The sequence below is a fragment of the Pelophylax lessonae genome, assembly GCF_965119305.1.
Source record: "Pelophylax lessonae genome assembly, chromosome: 12".
Lineage (NCBI taxonomy): Eukaryota > Metazoa > Chordata > Amphibia > Anura > Ranidae > Pelophylax > Pelophylax lessonae.
Window position 1 is genome coordinate 217,263,571 of NC_138779.1, and position 14,405 is coordinate 217,277,975.

At 42.8% G+C, this 14,405-nt stretch overlaps 1 protein-coding gene across 1 annotated transcript; it reads left to right on the forward strand.

Moving 5' to 3' along the window:
- Nucleotides 1-1,773: 1,773 nt before the first annotated feature.
- LOC309568463 (alpha-tectorin-like) lies at nt 1,774-8,660 on the forward strand (the record flags this gene model as incomplete). Its single annotated transcript, XM_082274133.1, has 3 exons — nt 1,774-2,263; nt 5,094-5,293; nt 8,496-8,660. 3 exons carry the CDS (start codon nt 1,774-1,776, stop codon nt 8,658-8,660), a joined length of 855 nt encoding a protein of 284 aa, XP_082130259.1.
- Between the last annotated feature and the right edge of the window lie 5,745 nt (nt 8,661-14,405).

Genomic DNA, 14,405 nt, shown 5'->3' on the forward strand with positions numbered 1-14,405 from the left:
TGTACTCCTGGTAGAACTTGCTATTTTGGTTTTCCAGTTTATATCTGGAAGATTGAAATCTCCCATAATGATAACTTCTCCTTTCATTGTCATTTTAGCTATTTCTTCAACTAGTAGATCATCTAGTTCTTTAACTTGACCAGGTGGTCTATATATCACACCTACACGAGTTACTGCATGATTAGCAAACTGCAACGTAACCCAAACTGACTCTATGTTGGCCTCACCAACTTGTATTAGGTTAGATTTAATGCTATCTTTCACATACAGGGCCACTCCTCCTCCTTTCTTGCCTTCTCTGTCTCTTCTGTATAAAGAGTATCCTGGTATGGTTATGTCCCAGTCATTTCTTTCATTAAACCATGTTTCCGTAACAACCACTAAATCTACATTCTCAGATGGCATTATTGACACAAGTTCATTGATTTTTTTACCTAAACTGTGAGCATTTGTAGACAGGACTCTGAGCTTATCATTTCTTAACCTCTGTGCTTCTGACCTGTTCTGGCATTGTTTCGGGGGGCAATTGGACTCTTGTATTTTCACTCTTTTGCCCTCCCTTCCTAGTTTAAATACTCTTTCGCAAATTCTTGGAGTTGTTCACTAAGTATATTTGTTCCTTTGAGAGAAAGATGCAAACCATCTTTTTTGTACAGTTCCTTTCTATTCCAAGTAGAGCTATCATGAGAAACAAAGCCAAATCCTTGCTCTTGACACCATTTACTAAGCCATATGTTGAACTCCTTTATGCGCCTCTGCCTATCATTCTGAACATTATGCACAGGCAGAACTTCAGAAAATGAGATGGTGGATGCAAAATCCTGTATGTCATTTCCAAGTGTGATAAAAGATTTTTTCACCTCTGACACTTCATTGCAAGCCAGGTCATTTGTCCCTAGATGGACAAGAACGTCCACGTCCCCTTCCTGCTTTGCTTGCTTAACAATATTAATAATACGTCTTCTATCTCGCCTAGCAGTAGCACCAGGGAGACATCTCACAAAACCATTTTCTTTAAGCTCCACACTTCTTATGATTGAATCAACCAGCAACAGCTGCTTCCTTTGAGACTTCACTTTATCTTTTTTGTAACTACAATAGTTATTTTAAAGAATACTTTTTTTATACATGATATTCAGTGCATGTACAGTACCCATGTACCCATGGTGCAGTGACTCAACACCCCTCTCCTATCCTCCTCCTGAGCCCCATTCCAGGCTGAAGCCCCGCCCCATGTACGCTCTACTCACCGGTTGAATCCGGGTTCCCAACCTGGCCAGCAGAGGGGCGGTTGAGGGGAGCTGGGACAGCTCGGTTGGGGCTGGCCAGGGGAGAAGAGACTCCAGTTGTGCATAGGACGGGCTTCTACTCAGACACAGTTTACACCATCCATGCTGGGGGGGAGGCCTGTGCTCTGTCCTTGTCTTCATCCTGCACTCAGTTGGTCAGTGGTAGGGACTTTTTAGTTCTTTCACCAGGAATCCTTTAGGCATGTCTGTGACAGAAGCGGTGCAGCTTTTTTTACAGGACATCAGAGTGGCCTAGAGGGCAATTGCCTCCCTGTCCCCTTTCCCAGTCCTCTCCTGACTGTCTCACTACCTCTGCTGGTAGTTTATTCCAAGCTTCAACTAGCCTTTCAGTAAACCAGGGAGTTTACCTCCAAATATATTTTGACAATTTATTTCTGTTTTTTAGGTGAATGATATTGCATACAATCTACCATTGGATTGGCAGGACAAAGGCTTCTGGGTTCGTCAGCATGGCATTAGTATTATGCTGCGCACTGATTTTGGACTTCAAGTGTCGTATGACCTGGCCTCTCAGGTTGTGGTTAACATATCCAGCAATTTCCATGGACAGGTGTGTGGCCTTTGCGGTAACTACAATGGAGACCCTGACGATGACTTCAGACTTCCAGATGGATCACTGGAGATCAACGCCACTGCCTTTGGGGAGACCTGGAAGGACAGCAGTCTGGGCTTACCATGCCAAAGCAAATGCCAAGAGGATTTCTGCCCACCATGTCAACACAAAAGCATTTATGGAGGGGAAAAGTACTGTGGCATGTTGCTTACAGCAAGTGGACCTTTCAGCGCTTGTCACGATCACGTGGACCCCCTAGGGTTCTTTAGTAACTGTGTGCATGACCTCTGTCAAGCACACGGTGAAGCAAATGCATTGTGCAACAATCTTCAAAGTTACGTGACGGTTTGCCATCATATGGGCATCACTGGCATGAAATGGAGAAATAGCAGAGTATGCCGTAAGTTTTGGAATTTTTACACTTTTAGGGGAGGGAAACAAGCATGATACCAGTGTTGACCTAATTCTTTAAAAGCTTGCTTTTCTGGCTTTCTCTGACTTGAGTTTTTTCTAAGTCACTGACCTGGAAGAAGTGAGCAGCTATGTTAGAGGGACTTCCTGGTTGGCAAGTTTTAGCACCAAAGCAAGAGTCCCTACCCCCGCTCCAGCCCTGTTAGAACACATTCCCTCCTGCTAAGGCCGAACCCTCTGCTCTGCACCTTGCCATAGGCCTCCACATGACATCCCCAGCCATGGATTATTATATCCAAACAGGAATGTCCACACAAGAATAGATTTACTGCACTTTACTGGTGTTGTTCAGCAAACAGCATTACAGTCACATCACTAGGGCATACATTCTACCAGACAGGGCAGAGGTCCCGGGTTGAGGTCCAGGTCCTAATACCCCAATGAAGGGGCTATAGACCCTTGAAATGATCAGATTGTTTTCTTTTATTAAAGAAAGTTTATAGGAGGCAGTGGCTCCTAGAATTTCAAATAGTGTGCCCTTTTTTTATTTCTACTGTACCTCCTACACACAAGGTTCAATACCTTGGTGGTAAATATGGGGCTTATTTATTTGCGTCTCCAACTTTTCCTCTGTTTACATTTGAGAATTTGAATTTGTATGCTCCATTTTTCAAGTTTTTATTGCTGTTTTCCCTTTGGAGTAATTACCCTTTATTTCCTGTCCAGTTTTCACAGAGGCGATAAGAAAAAATGTATTACAATGAAGACAAAGACATAAAAAAAACAAGTTTTTTTTTTTTTTTTTGTCTTTGGTAGAGTCCTTCTCCTAGTGTCAAACGAACAAAAGGTGAGGGAATACTTCCCCAATCAGGCTTGAAAAGAGCATTAAAGTGTTGCTAAACCCACAACAGGAAAATCAGTCTGTATATTCAGCAAAGCATGCTTGTTATACTCACTGTGGAACATAAGGTGTTAATTCGGTGCATTGTGTAAAAGCTGTAAGATCCTATATGCATAGATCCTCCCCTTCTTCCACTGACTCCAGAACATGTCCAGATAAGGCAGAGCCTTTGCAGTCAGGCTGCACATGCTCAGTTTGGTGGTTTCTTGGGAGAGTACATGTGATCAGCACAGGGCCAATCAGCACTGTCCAGACAGAGGGTCAGGAGTCCTGGATCCTGATAGGACAGTTAAGTGCAGAATGAAAACTCCTCCTATAAGCTTTACTAGGAACTTATAGAAGTCACAAGACTGCTATATACTGCTGATGAGAAAGGGTAATTAGCAGTTTATATTTACTAAAACATTTGCATTTCCATGTTCTGTTTACTGTGGGAGACCAGATATAGTGAATGCAGAGTCCTGGGGAGATCAGATATATTGAATGCAGAGTCCTGGGGAGATCAGATATAGTGAATAAAGGGTCCTGGGGAGACCAAATATAGTAAATGCAGGGTTCTAGGGGAGACCAGATATAGTGAATGCAGGGTCCTGGGGAGACCAGATATAATGACTGCAGGGTCCTGGGGAGACCAAATATAATGACTGCAGGGTCCTGGGGAGATCAGATATAGTGAATGCAGAGTCCTGGGGAGACCAAATATAGTGAATGCAGAGTTCTGGGGAGACCAGATATAGTGACGGCAGGGTCCTGAGGAGACCAGATATAGTGAATGCAGGGTCCTGGGGAGATCAGATATAGTGAATAAAGGGTCCTGGGGAGACCAAATATAGTAAATGCAGGGTTCTGGGGAAAACCAGATATAGTGAATGCAGGGTCCTGGGGAGACCAGATATAATGACTGCAGGGTCCTGGGGCGATCAGCTATAGTGAATGCAGGGCCCTGGGGAGACCAGATATAGTGAATGCAGGGTCCTGAGGAGACCAGATATAGTGATTGCAGGCTCCTGGGGAGACCAGGTATAGTGAATGCAGCGTCCTAGGGAGACCAAACATAGTAAACGCAGAGTCCTGGGGAGACCAGATATAGTAAAAGCAGGGTCCTGGGGAGACTAGATATAGTGAATGCAGGGTCCTGGGGAGATCAAATATAGCGAATTCAGGCTCCTGAGGAGACCAGATATAGTGAATGCAGGCTCCTGTGGAGACCAGATATAGTGAATGCAGAGTTGGGCTCCGAGGAAGAGGCGTATGCCTTGAAACACATCAGCCGTCATCCTAATAGGACAAGGGACATTCGTATGGACTACTCTCGATTCTCAAGATCTTGAGTCCGATGTGATTGATCTTTACCTTTGTTTGTGAGTAGCCATTTTTATGTTTTAACAATAAAGCCTATATTGAGGATAATGCGCTAGGTCGATGCGCCTTTCTTTGTGTTTCTTGTTTATAGTGAATGCAGAGTCCTGGGGAGATCGGATATAGTGAATGCAGGCTCCTGGGGACATCAGACATAGTGAATGCAGAGTCCTGGGGAGATCAAATATAGTGAATGCAGAGTCCTGGGGAGACCAGATATAGTGAATGCAGAGTCCTGGGGAGACCAGATATAGTGAATGCAGGCTCCTGGGGAGACCAGATATAGTGAATGCAGGGTCCTGGGGAGACCATATATAGTGAATGCAGAGTCCTGGGGAGATTGGATATAGTGAATGCAGGCTCCTGGGTTTAGTAACACTTTAGTAGTGTTACATCAGTCCTCACTTTTTGCCATGTATCTAAAAAAATATATATTAAAAAAAGGTTTTGGTATAAAATTGGGTTAAAAAAAAAAGATTTGTTTTTGTAAAAATTGTTCAAACATGAAGATTGTTTATGTCATTGTAGCTTGGTCATGTTCTTTAATGTTTCCTCCTAGCTCTGGACTGCCCACCATACAGCCATTATGTAGCCTGCGCGGACACCTGCACTACCACTTGTGCCAGGGTCGTGGCCCCTACACCTTGCCCCACTGGATGCTCTGAGGGTTGCCAGTGTAATGATGGATATTATCTTGACCGAGACCGGTGTGTTTCGCTTGGCCAGTGTGGCTGTTACCTGGAAGGCCGATATTACACAGTATGTAGAAATGGCAATTCATATGAGCACAAATGTCAGTGTTGACCATTGTTCTACAGATTGTTCTACCAATTCATGACACCTTGGTGTTGGTTTGCCAATGGTAAACGAGGCGACAAAACACTCATTGAAATTAATGGGATTTCGCTTGGTGGGCATTTTGGATCTTCTGATATGAGCGTTTTACAAGCTAAAAAACGCTTAGGTGTGAACAGTGCCTAAAGTAATACTAAACATAATGGGGTTAATTTACTACAACTAGAGAGCGCAAAATCTGGTGCAGCTCTGCATAGAAACCAATCAGATTCCAGATTTTATTGTCAAAGTTTATTTGAACAAACTGAAGTTAGAAGCTGATTGGCTGCCATGCAGAGCTGAACCAGATTTTGCACTCTCAAATTTTAGTAAATCAACTGCTGGACTCTGTGTAATTTACATTGTCCCTTTTATTTCTGTATGTGGATAAAGGCACTGTAAATATTTAAAAAAAAAAAACATCTAAGTACCTTTTTTCCTAAGAAACGAATAGGAACCTAATGGACTTTAATGGTACCAGAGAGGGACGGTGACAAAAGTATAAACAAAAAACACATTTTATTACAAATCCTTAAAAAACATTTTTAAAAACATAGAAAAATATAATATAATATAAATGCTAGAGCTGCTTGTATCGGCTCATTGGCGTCTATGGGAAATATTGGTCAGCTTGGCATGGCACTGCTCCCTGTCTTTAACATTGGCGTTGATGGGAAATATTGGTCAGCTTGGCACAGGTTGAGCACCCATGGCTAGGTGCTTAAATGATACCTAGGTTGATGCAGCATTGGGCCGATGCTGCATCTTTTCCCTGCCGGGTGTAAGACTGTGAACTGAGCAAACAAATACCACTGACCGCTCATTTCCCAGTGCTCTGTGAGCAGAGAGATGGTGACTGCCAGTCTTCGGCTCTCTGCTCTGCACTATCTGGAACGCTGGGCTGTGGAAGGGCGGTGGGGGGGGGAGAGCGGCCGGCTCGGCTTCTCAGCGACTTGCTGAGAGGCTGAGCCGGTTGCCAATCCAGGAATGTGGGTGGAACCTGACTCTATTATCGGGATCTTGCTTCAGCCTGGACCCGTCTGTGATGTTAGCCGACAGCAGACTTCAGCCCGCTGCCAGCTGAAAACGGGTCACAGGAGTGCAGAACAAACTGCACTACTGTGAGCTACAGGATACCTTTAACTGAACAAGTTGAAATTTGAAGCTGGTTGGCTACCATGGACAGCTGATCCAGGTTTTGCACTCTCTGGTTTTAGTAAACCAACCCCTTTAAGTTGTGAAAAATTTAGGAACCTACAATAATTTTCTGACTTCTTGGTTTCATGTTGCCTAATTTGAATTGAAGACTTCAGATACGTAGACGACTGTCTATGGAAAAGTGAGATTGCTGACCACTTACATCACATGACCGGCATAGCAAGGGTCAGCAACGGGGGGATAAGAGGAGTTTGTAATGGGGAAGAAATTTCTTCTTTTCTTGTTGTTTGTAAAATTGAAATGAAAATTAATAAAAAAAAGAAATAAATGAGTCTCATCAATATGGCATTTTGTGAATGCCACAGGATACCAAAGTGAGTTGCACCAGGCTGAGGCAGAATGGAGGTAACATTTTGAAATTTTAGAAAGTTGAAATGGGCAGTTAGTTATAATGTTACAGTACACGTATCCCAACTTTTTGAAATGGGAACGAGGGACACCTATTAGCAAAAGTATGTAGGCATAGGACACACCCCCTGCCACGCCCCCCTCATAGGTGAAAAAAAAAGTATTGGTTGAACCAAGAAGTGCTTTTTTTACCACTATTATTCCTTTATATTGGCTTTCGAAATTGATAAATGCAGCAGTATAGAAATTGGATGAAAGGTTTAGCACTGGGAAACACTTTTTGAAAGATAATATAATATATACAGATCAGGCCAAAATTAGGGACAAATGAGGAGGAAAAAGGGATAGAGGCACTTTGTTCCAAATCAGGGACAGTCCCTCAAAATCAGAGACAGTCCTTTGAGATCAGGGACAGTCCCTCAAAATCAGAGACAGTCCCTCGAAATCAGGGACAGTCCCTCGAAATCAGGGACAGTCCCTTTAAAATCAGAGACAGTCCCTTGAAATCAGGGACAGTCCCTCAGAATCAGACAGAGTCCCTCAAAATCAGAGACAGTCCCTCGAAATCAGGGACAGTCCCTTGAAATCAGAAACAGTCCCTCAAAATCAGGGACAGTCCCTCAGAATCAGACACAGTCCCTCAGAATCAGAGACAGTCCCTTGAAATCAGAGACAGTCCCTCAAAATCAGGCACAGACCCTCAAAATTAGGGACAGTCCCTTTAAAATCAGAGACAGTCCTTTTAAAATCAGAGACAGTTCCTTGAAATCAGGGATAGTCCCTCGGAATCAGAGACAGCCCCTCTAAATCAGAGACAGTCCCTCGAAATCAGGGACAGTCCCTTGAAATCAGAGACAGTCCCTCAGAATCAGGGACAGTCCCTCGAAATCAGACACAGTCCCTCAGAATCAGACAAAGTCCCTCAGAATCAGAGACAGTCCCTTGAAATCAGAGACAATCCCTCAAAATCAGGCACAGTCCCTTTAAAATCAGAGACAGTCCTTTTAAAATCAGAGACAGTTCCTTGAAATCAGGGACAGTCCCTCAGAATCAGAGACAGCCCCTCAAAATCAGAGACAGCCCCTCGAAATCAGGGACAGTCCCTTGAAATCAGAGACAGTCCCTCAAAATCAGGGACAGTCCCTCTAAATCAGGGACAGTCCCTTGAAATCAGAAACAGTCCCTCAAAATCAGGGAGAGTCCCTTGAAATCAGAGACATTCCCTCAGAATCAGGGACAGTCCCTCGAAATCAGAGACATTCCCTCAGAATCAGGGACAGTCCCTCGAAATCAGAGACAGTCCCTCAAAATCAGAGACAGTCCTTCGAAATCGGAGACAGTCCCTCAAAATCAGAGACAGTCCTTCGAAATCGGAGACAGTCCCTCAAAATCAGAGACAGTCCTTCGAAATCAGGAACAGTCCCTCAAAATCAGAGACTGTCCCTCGAAATCAGGGACACGTGGGAAGGTATGATTGTTACAATATACAGGAATAGAAAGGATCATTGTATTGAAAACATTAAGCATAATTGTAGCAAAACTATTATTTTTGTCTTCACAGGCCAATGAGACATTTTTGGTTGATAACTGCGAGCAGATCTGTAGGTGTCTTCCGGGAAGTGCGGTAATAATATGCCAAACCCATATTTGCCAAGGAGAATGTATAAGGAACTCAGACAGGACATTCATATGTGAAATGCTGACAGAGGAAGTCAATGCCGGTTAAAGGGAAGAATTATCCGCTGTCAGCCATGTTCAATATTTCACAGAGCCAGGTGGTAAGAGACAATACCTGGAACAAGATCTCACATATCTGTCCCCAGTGGCCAAGTACATTTTTACACACACAATTCATTACTAATTCATAACTTTCCATTTATAATAAAAATGCCATGAACTGTAAATAAACTCTGCAAATGATAAATTGTTGATTTTTTATTTTTATGTTTTTTTTAATCCTTTGCACTTATTTAAGCAGAAATGATTTCCCCCTGTTAAGCTGATGGGGCCCGGACCTGGTACAAAATAGTTGAAAGAATAGGTAAACCAAACATTTCATATTTCTCATATGTGCCTGCTGTACCAGTTTACCAGTACCAATTATAAATTGTTGATTTTTTTTTTTTTTTAAGTATTTTTTAGTGACCAAGTATTTTTTTTTACACACACAATTCATTACTAATTCATAACTTTCCATTTATAATAAATATGCCATGAATTGTAATTAAACTCTGCAAATTATAAATTGTTGATTTTTTTTTTTTAAGTTTTATTTAATCCTTAGCATTTATTTAAGAATAAATTATTTCCCCCTGTTAAGCTGATCGGGCCGGGGCCTGGTACAACAGGACCGGTTGTACTGCCCTATCAGCGGCCCTGGATAAGAGCCGATATCTGGAACAAGATCTCACATATCTGTCCCCAGTGGCCAATTATATTTTTACACACACAATTCATTACTAATTCATAACTTTCCATTTATAATAAATATGCCATGAATTGTAATTAAAGGCTTCAAATTAAAAATTGTTGATTTTTTTTTTTTTTTAATCCTTTGCATTTATTTAAGCAGAAATGATTGCCCCCCTGTTAAGCTGATGGGGCCGGGGGCCCAGTACAACAGGACCGGTTGTGCTGCCCTATCAGCGGCCCTGGATAAGAGCCGATATCTGGAACAAGATCTCACATATATTTCCGCAGTGGCCAAGTACATTTTTACACACACAATTCATTACTAATTCATAACTTTCCATTTATAATAAAAATGCCATGAATTGTAATTAAACTTTTTTTAATCCTTTGCATTTGTTTAAGCAGAAATGATTGCCCGGGGCCCCCCTGTTAAGCTGATGGGGCCCGGGCCTGGTACAAAATAGTTGAAAGAATAGGTAAACCCAACATTTAATATTTCTCATATGTGCCTGCTGTACCAGTTTACCAGTACCAATTATAAATTGTTGATTTTTTTTTAAGTTTTTTATTAATCCTTTGCATTTATTTAAGCAGAAATGATTGCCCCCCTGTTAAGCTGATGGGGCCAGGGCCCGGTACCCGGTACAACAGGACCGGTTGTACTGCCCTATCAGCGGCCCTGTCTGCCGGATCAGTGGAGCCCTTTGCTCTTCTCTACTTCATGGGCAGAGTTGTATAAAGTACTCGAAACCCATACTTGAGTAAAAGTACAAGTGCTCTATCAAAAAGTGACTTGAGTAGAAGTACTAAAGTATTCAACATTTTTTGTACTTAAGTATTGCAAGTAGTTTTTTTTTTTTTAATTTTGCTACTCAAGTACTGAAAGTAAAAGTACAAGTACTGTGTTATGTAGTTATTAAAGAAAGAAGTCAAAAGTTTGAACATCATATTGTTTTTTATTATTTCAAATTATTAACCTAAAGGACAATCACAATTGGTTTGTTTCATATTTTCTTTTTAGTGGAAAGATTTGGTATAGCAGCTTTTATTTATACATACAGTAGCATTTATTTTCGTATGCGCTGATTTACAAATGACATTATACACATTTGTTTGAGCTTCATGAAACCTGCCATCTACTGTTCTGGCAGTGGTAATTTTTATAATTGTAACGAGTAACTATGCAGCACAAAAAAAAATATCGGAGTAGAAGTATTGAAATCATTGAAAAAATGTAGTGAAGTAAAAGTGGAAGTAGGAGAAAAAAATTATACTCCAGGAAAGTACAGATACCGCCTTTTGGTACTTAAGTTCAGTAGTGAAGTAGTTCTACTTAGTTCTTTTCATGTGTGATAAAAATTAAGAGACGGTCAAATAAGTTTCCAAATACCATTTAATTTTTTTTTTTTTATTCAGACATTCCATTGGTGGTCAGTTTATACAATGCAAATAAAACAGGAGAAGGTTTACCAAGCATCATTTTTATTTTTTCCATCATTTTTATTTTATTCCATTATTTTTATTTTATTCCAACATTTTTATTTTATTCCATCATTTTTATTTTATTCCAACATTTTTATTTTATTTCATCATTTTTACTTTATTCCATTATTTTTATTTTATTCCAACATTTTTATTTTATTCCAACATTTTTATTTTATTCCATCATTTTTACTTTATTCCATCATTTTTTTTTATTCCAACATTTTTATTTTATTCCATCATTTTTATTTTATTCCAACATTTTTATTTTATTCCATCATTTTTATTTTATTCCAACATTTTTATTTTATTTCATCATTTTTACTTTATTCCATTATTTTTATTTTATTCCATCATTTTTATTTTATTCCAACATTTTTATTTTATTCCATCATTTTTATTTTATTCCAACATTTTTATTTTATTCCATCATTTTTATTTTATTCCAACATTTTTATTTTATTCCATCATTTTTATTTTATTCCATCATTTTTACTTTATTCCATCATTTTTATTTTATTCCAACATTTTTTTTTTATTCCAACATTTTTTTTTTATTCCATCATTTTTATTTTATTCCATTTTTTTTATTTTATTTTTCCTTCTCTGGTAGTGACAGACATTAGAAATGCTGGGAAGTTTTGGAGATTTATTGCAGGAGGGAGGGAGATTACACAAGGATATTTATTTAAGGGTTATTTTCAGGGTTAGTTGGAGGTTAAACACTTGAAATAGCGGACGGTCTGGGGACTTGCGTCTCACTGTAAATACAAAGGAAATAAGCAAGATTAATAATAAAAATAAATTCCCTTATTTTATTTTATTTTATTTTTTTAATACTGCTCACATAGGGCAACCTTTTTCAGCCAGGGTGCCTAGGCACATTGGCAGGGGCGTAACTACAGGGGTTGCAATTGCAACCAGGCCCCATGTTCCAGAGGGCCTGTGCAGCCCCCCTGTACACCTGGATAGGAGGGGCGGCGGGGGCAGCATGTAGAGAAATCGCTGTCCTCCTTTTTCCTCCTGTATCTGCAGGAGGAAAATGGAGGAGATTGGTTTCTCTGTATGCTGCCCCCGCCACCCCTCCTATCCAGTTCACTTGTGTTCTGCTGTCTCTGGGCCCCTGTGTGCTCCCCCTGGTCCCCCCCCCCCCCCCACTGTGCTCCCTCCCCTCTCCTGCCGGCTGCTGCAGGGGATGTGTCACAATAGAGAACCAGGAAGGGGTCGGTAAATATGTAATTTACCAGCTCCTTCCTTTTCTGAATGGACAGAGTCATAGTCAGTGATATTGTAATAAAATAAAATGATAAAAAATAATACAATTAAAATACCAAAAAATAAAAACTTCTGAAACCAGTGGGTGAACTTCCAGGATCGCAAAGGTCACACTTGCGACCGGGCCCTGGCATTCCAACACTGTGGGGAGGCCCCAAGATGGCAGGGGAGGGGGCCCACTGCAGAACTTGTGAAAGGGTCCCGCTGCGGACCGTAATAAAGGGCCCCACAATGAGAGTAAAGGACCCCAGGATCAGTGGGAAGAGCACCAGGCTTGAAGGGAAGGGCCCCGGCTAGGGGTCCAAGGGGCCCTTCATGGTTTCTTGCACCAGGGCCCTGAAGGTTCTAGTTATGCCTCTGCACACTGGGGTGCCTTCAGATGTCTTCAGGGGTGCCTTGGCAAAATGCTTAGAAGCTGCCCAGAAAATTGTATACAAGTCAGCAGGTGGCTCAAGTCTGCCTATTCATTACACAAAGCCACAGGTTTTCATTGGGCACCATTACAACCTTCTAGTCGCCAGCAGTGCCGGGACAAGGTCTTCCAGCACCCAGGGCAAGGATGCCAAACTGCGCCCCCCCCCTTCCCTTAGGTTTAGGGTCAAGGCGCCCCCCCATCCTTGCAATAAACCATTGCGGCCAGGGCAACTCTCTCTCCTGCCCACCCCTTGTCCCAGCCCTGGTCGCCAGTGTCCTATCATCATCAGTTGATAAGAAGGACTTTGGGCACTTGCACAATACCCTTATTTGCCCCTCTCCTGCCCCTCTCCATCAGCGCTGGGGTCACATTAGCTCTTCGAGGGTGAGAAACTGAGGGAGAAGAGAAACACTGGAATACTAGTCAGTGCCAGTGTGCAAAAGTGCTTGCTTTGGAAAAATAAATCACATCTAACGTTGGGTGTCCTACGCACATGGGTGTTGCTGCATTATGTAAAATTACTCATTTCATTTTTGGAGTTTTAGAATGTGGTGCCTTGAGATATGCAGGATTGTGTAGGGAGCCTTGACTGAAAAAAGGTTGAGAAACACTGGTCAAGGGTAGGGTGACCAGACATCCCTGGTTTCCGGGGACAGCCCCCGGATTGGGGACACTGTCCCCGGTCCAAGTCCGTCCCCGTTTTTTTGTCCCCGGATTCAGGGCCGGATTAATGTAGACAGGGCATCCCATGCTGGCTGGCCGGTGGCTAAGATGCAGACGCCCCCTGCTGGACGATCTCACTGCCGCTCCTGCTGCTGTTCAGTGGAGGAGAGACAGAGCCAAAAATTGACTGTGTGGAGGGCTGAGACCGGGAGGTGAGCAGCTGGGGGGGGGGGGGGGGGTTCTGTTTGTACACAGGTGAGGGCAGTGGGGGAGGAGGGGTCAGAGCTGATACAGTTGCATGGAGAGATGGAGAGTTTAGCTTTTGTGGGGGAACGGCCTCTGGCAGCGCTCATTCGCCCCCTAGCGGCTTTCAGTCAAGCGCCGTTCAAGTACAGCGATTTGCCTGTAGGAGCCAGCCTGCCGCAGTATATCTGCGGCGGCTGGTGGGGAACCGGTTAAAGAGGTTGTAAACCTCAGAAAAAAAATAAAACCTGAAAGGCATAATGAGCTAGCATCGCATACTCGCTCATTATCAAATACTTACCTTAGAATGAAGCCCAGCCCGCTCGCTAACATGGCTGACATGTTCAGCCGCCTTATTTCTGGGCTCGCGTCATCTGGCCATCTGATTGGCTAAAAGCCGCGATGACGTCACTCCCGCGCATGCGCGTGGGAGCCGCCATTCACGGCACAGGGCTCTGAAGGACGTTCCTTTAGAGTACATATGTAGAAAGATGATCCGCACACCCAGAGGCGTAACTAGAACCTTCAGGGCCCCAGTGCAAGGAACCATGAAGGGCCCCCCGGTACCCAGGCTTGGGCCCTTCCCTTCAAGCCTGGGGCTCTTCCCACTGATCCTGGGGTCCTTTACTCTTGTTGCGGGGCCCTTCATTATGGGCCCACAGTGGAACCTATTCACAAGTTCTGCAGTTGGTCCTCTTACTGCCATCTTGGGGCCTCCTCATGGTGGTGGAATGCCAGAGCCCGGTTGCAAGTGTGACCTTTGCGATCCTGGAAGTTCACCCACTAGTGTCAGAAGTTTTTAACCAGGTGTACAGGGGAGCCGCACAGGCCCCCTGGAGCATAGGGCCGGTTGCAATTGCAACCCCTGCAACCCCTGTAGTTACGCCCCTGCGTACACACCGGTAGTTGCTCTTAAAAAATCTTCATCTTTATTCAGGAACCACAGAACACAACTGCTGATAAGATCTGTTGACGCGTTTC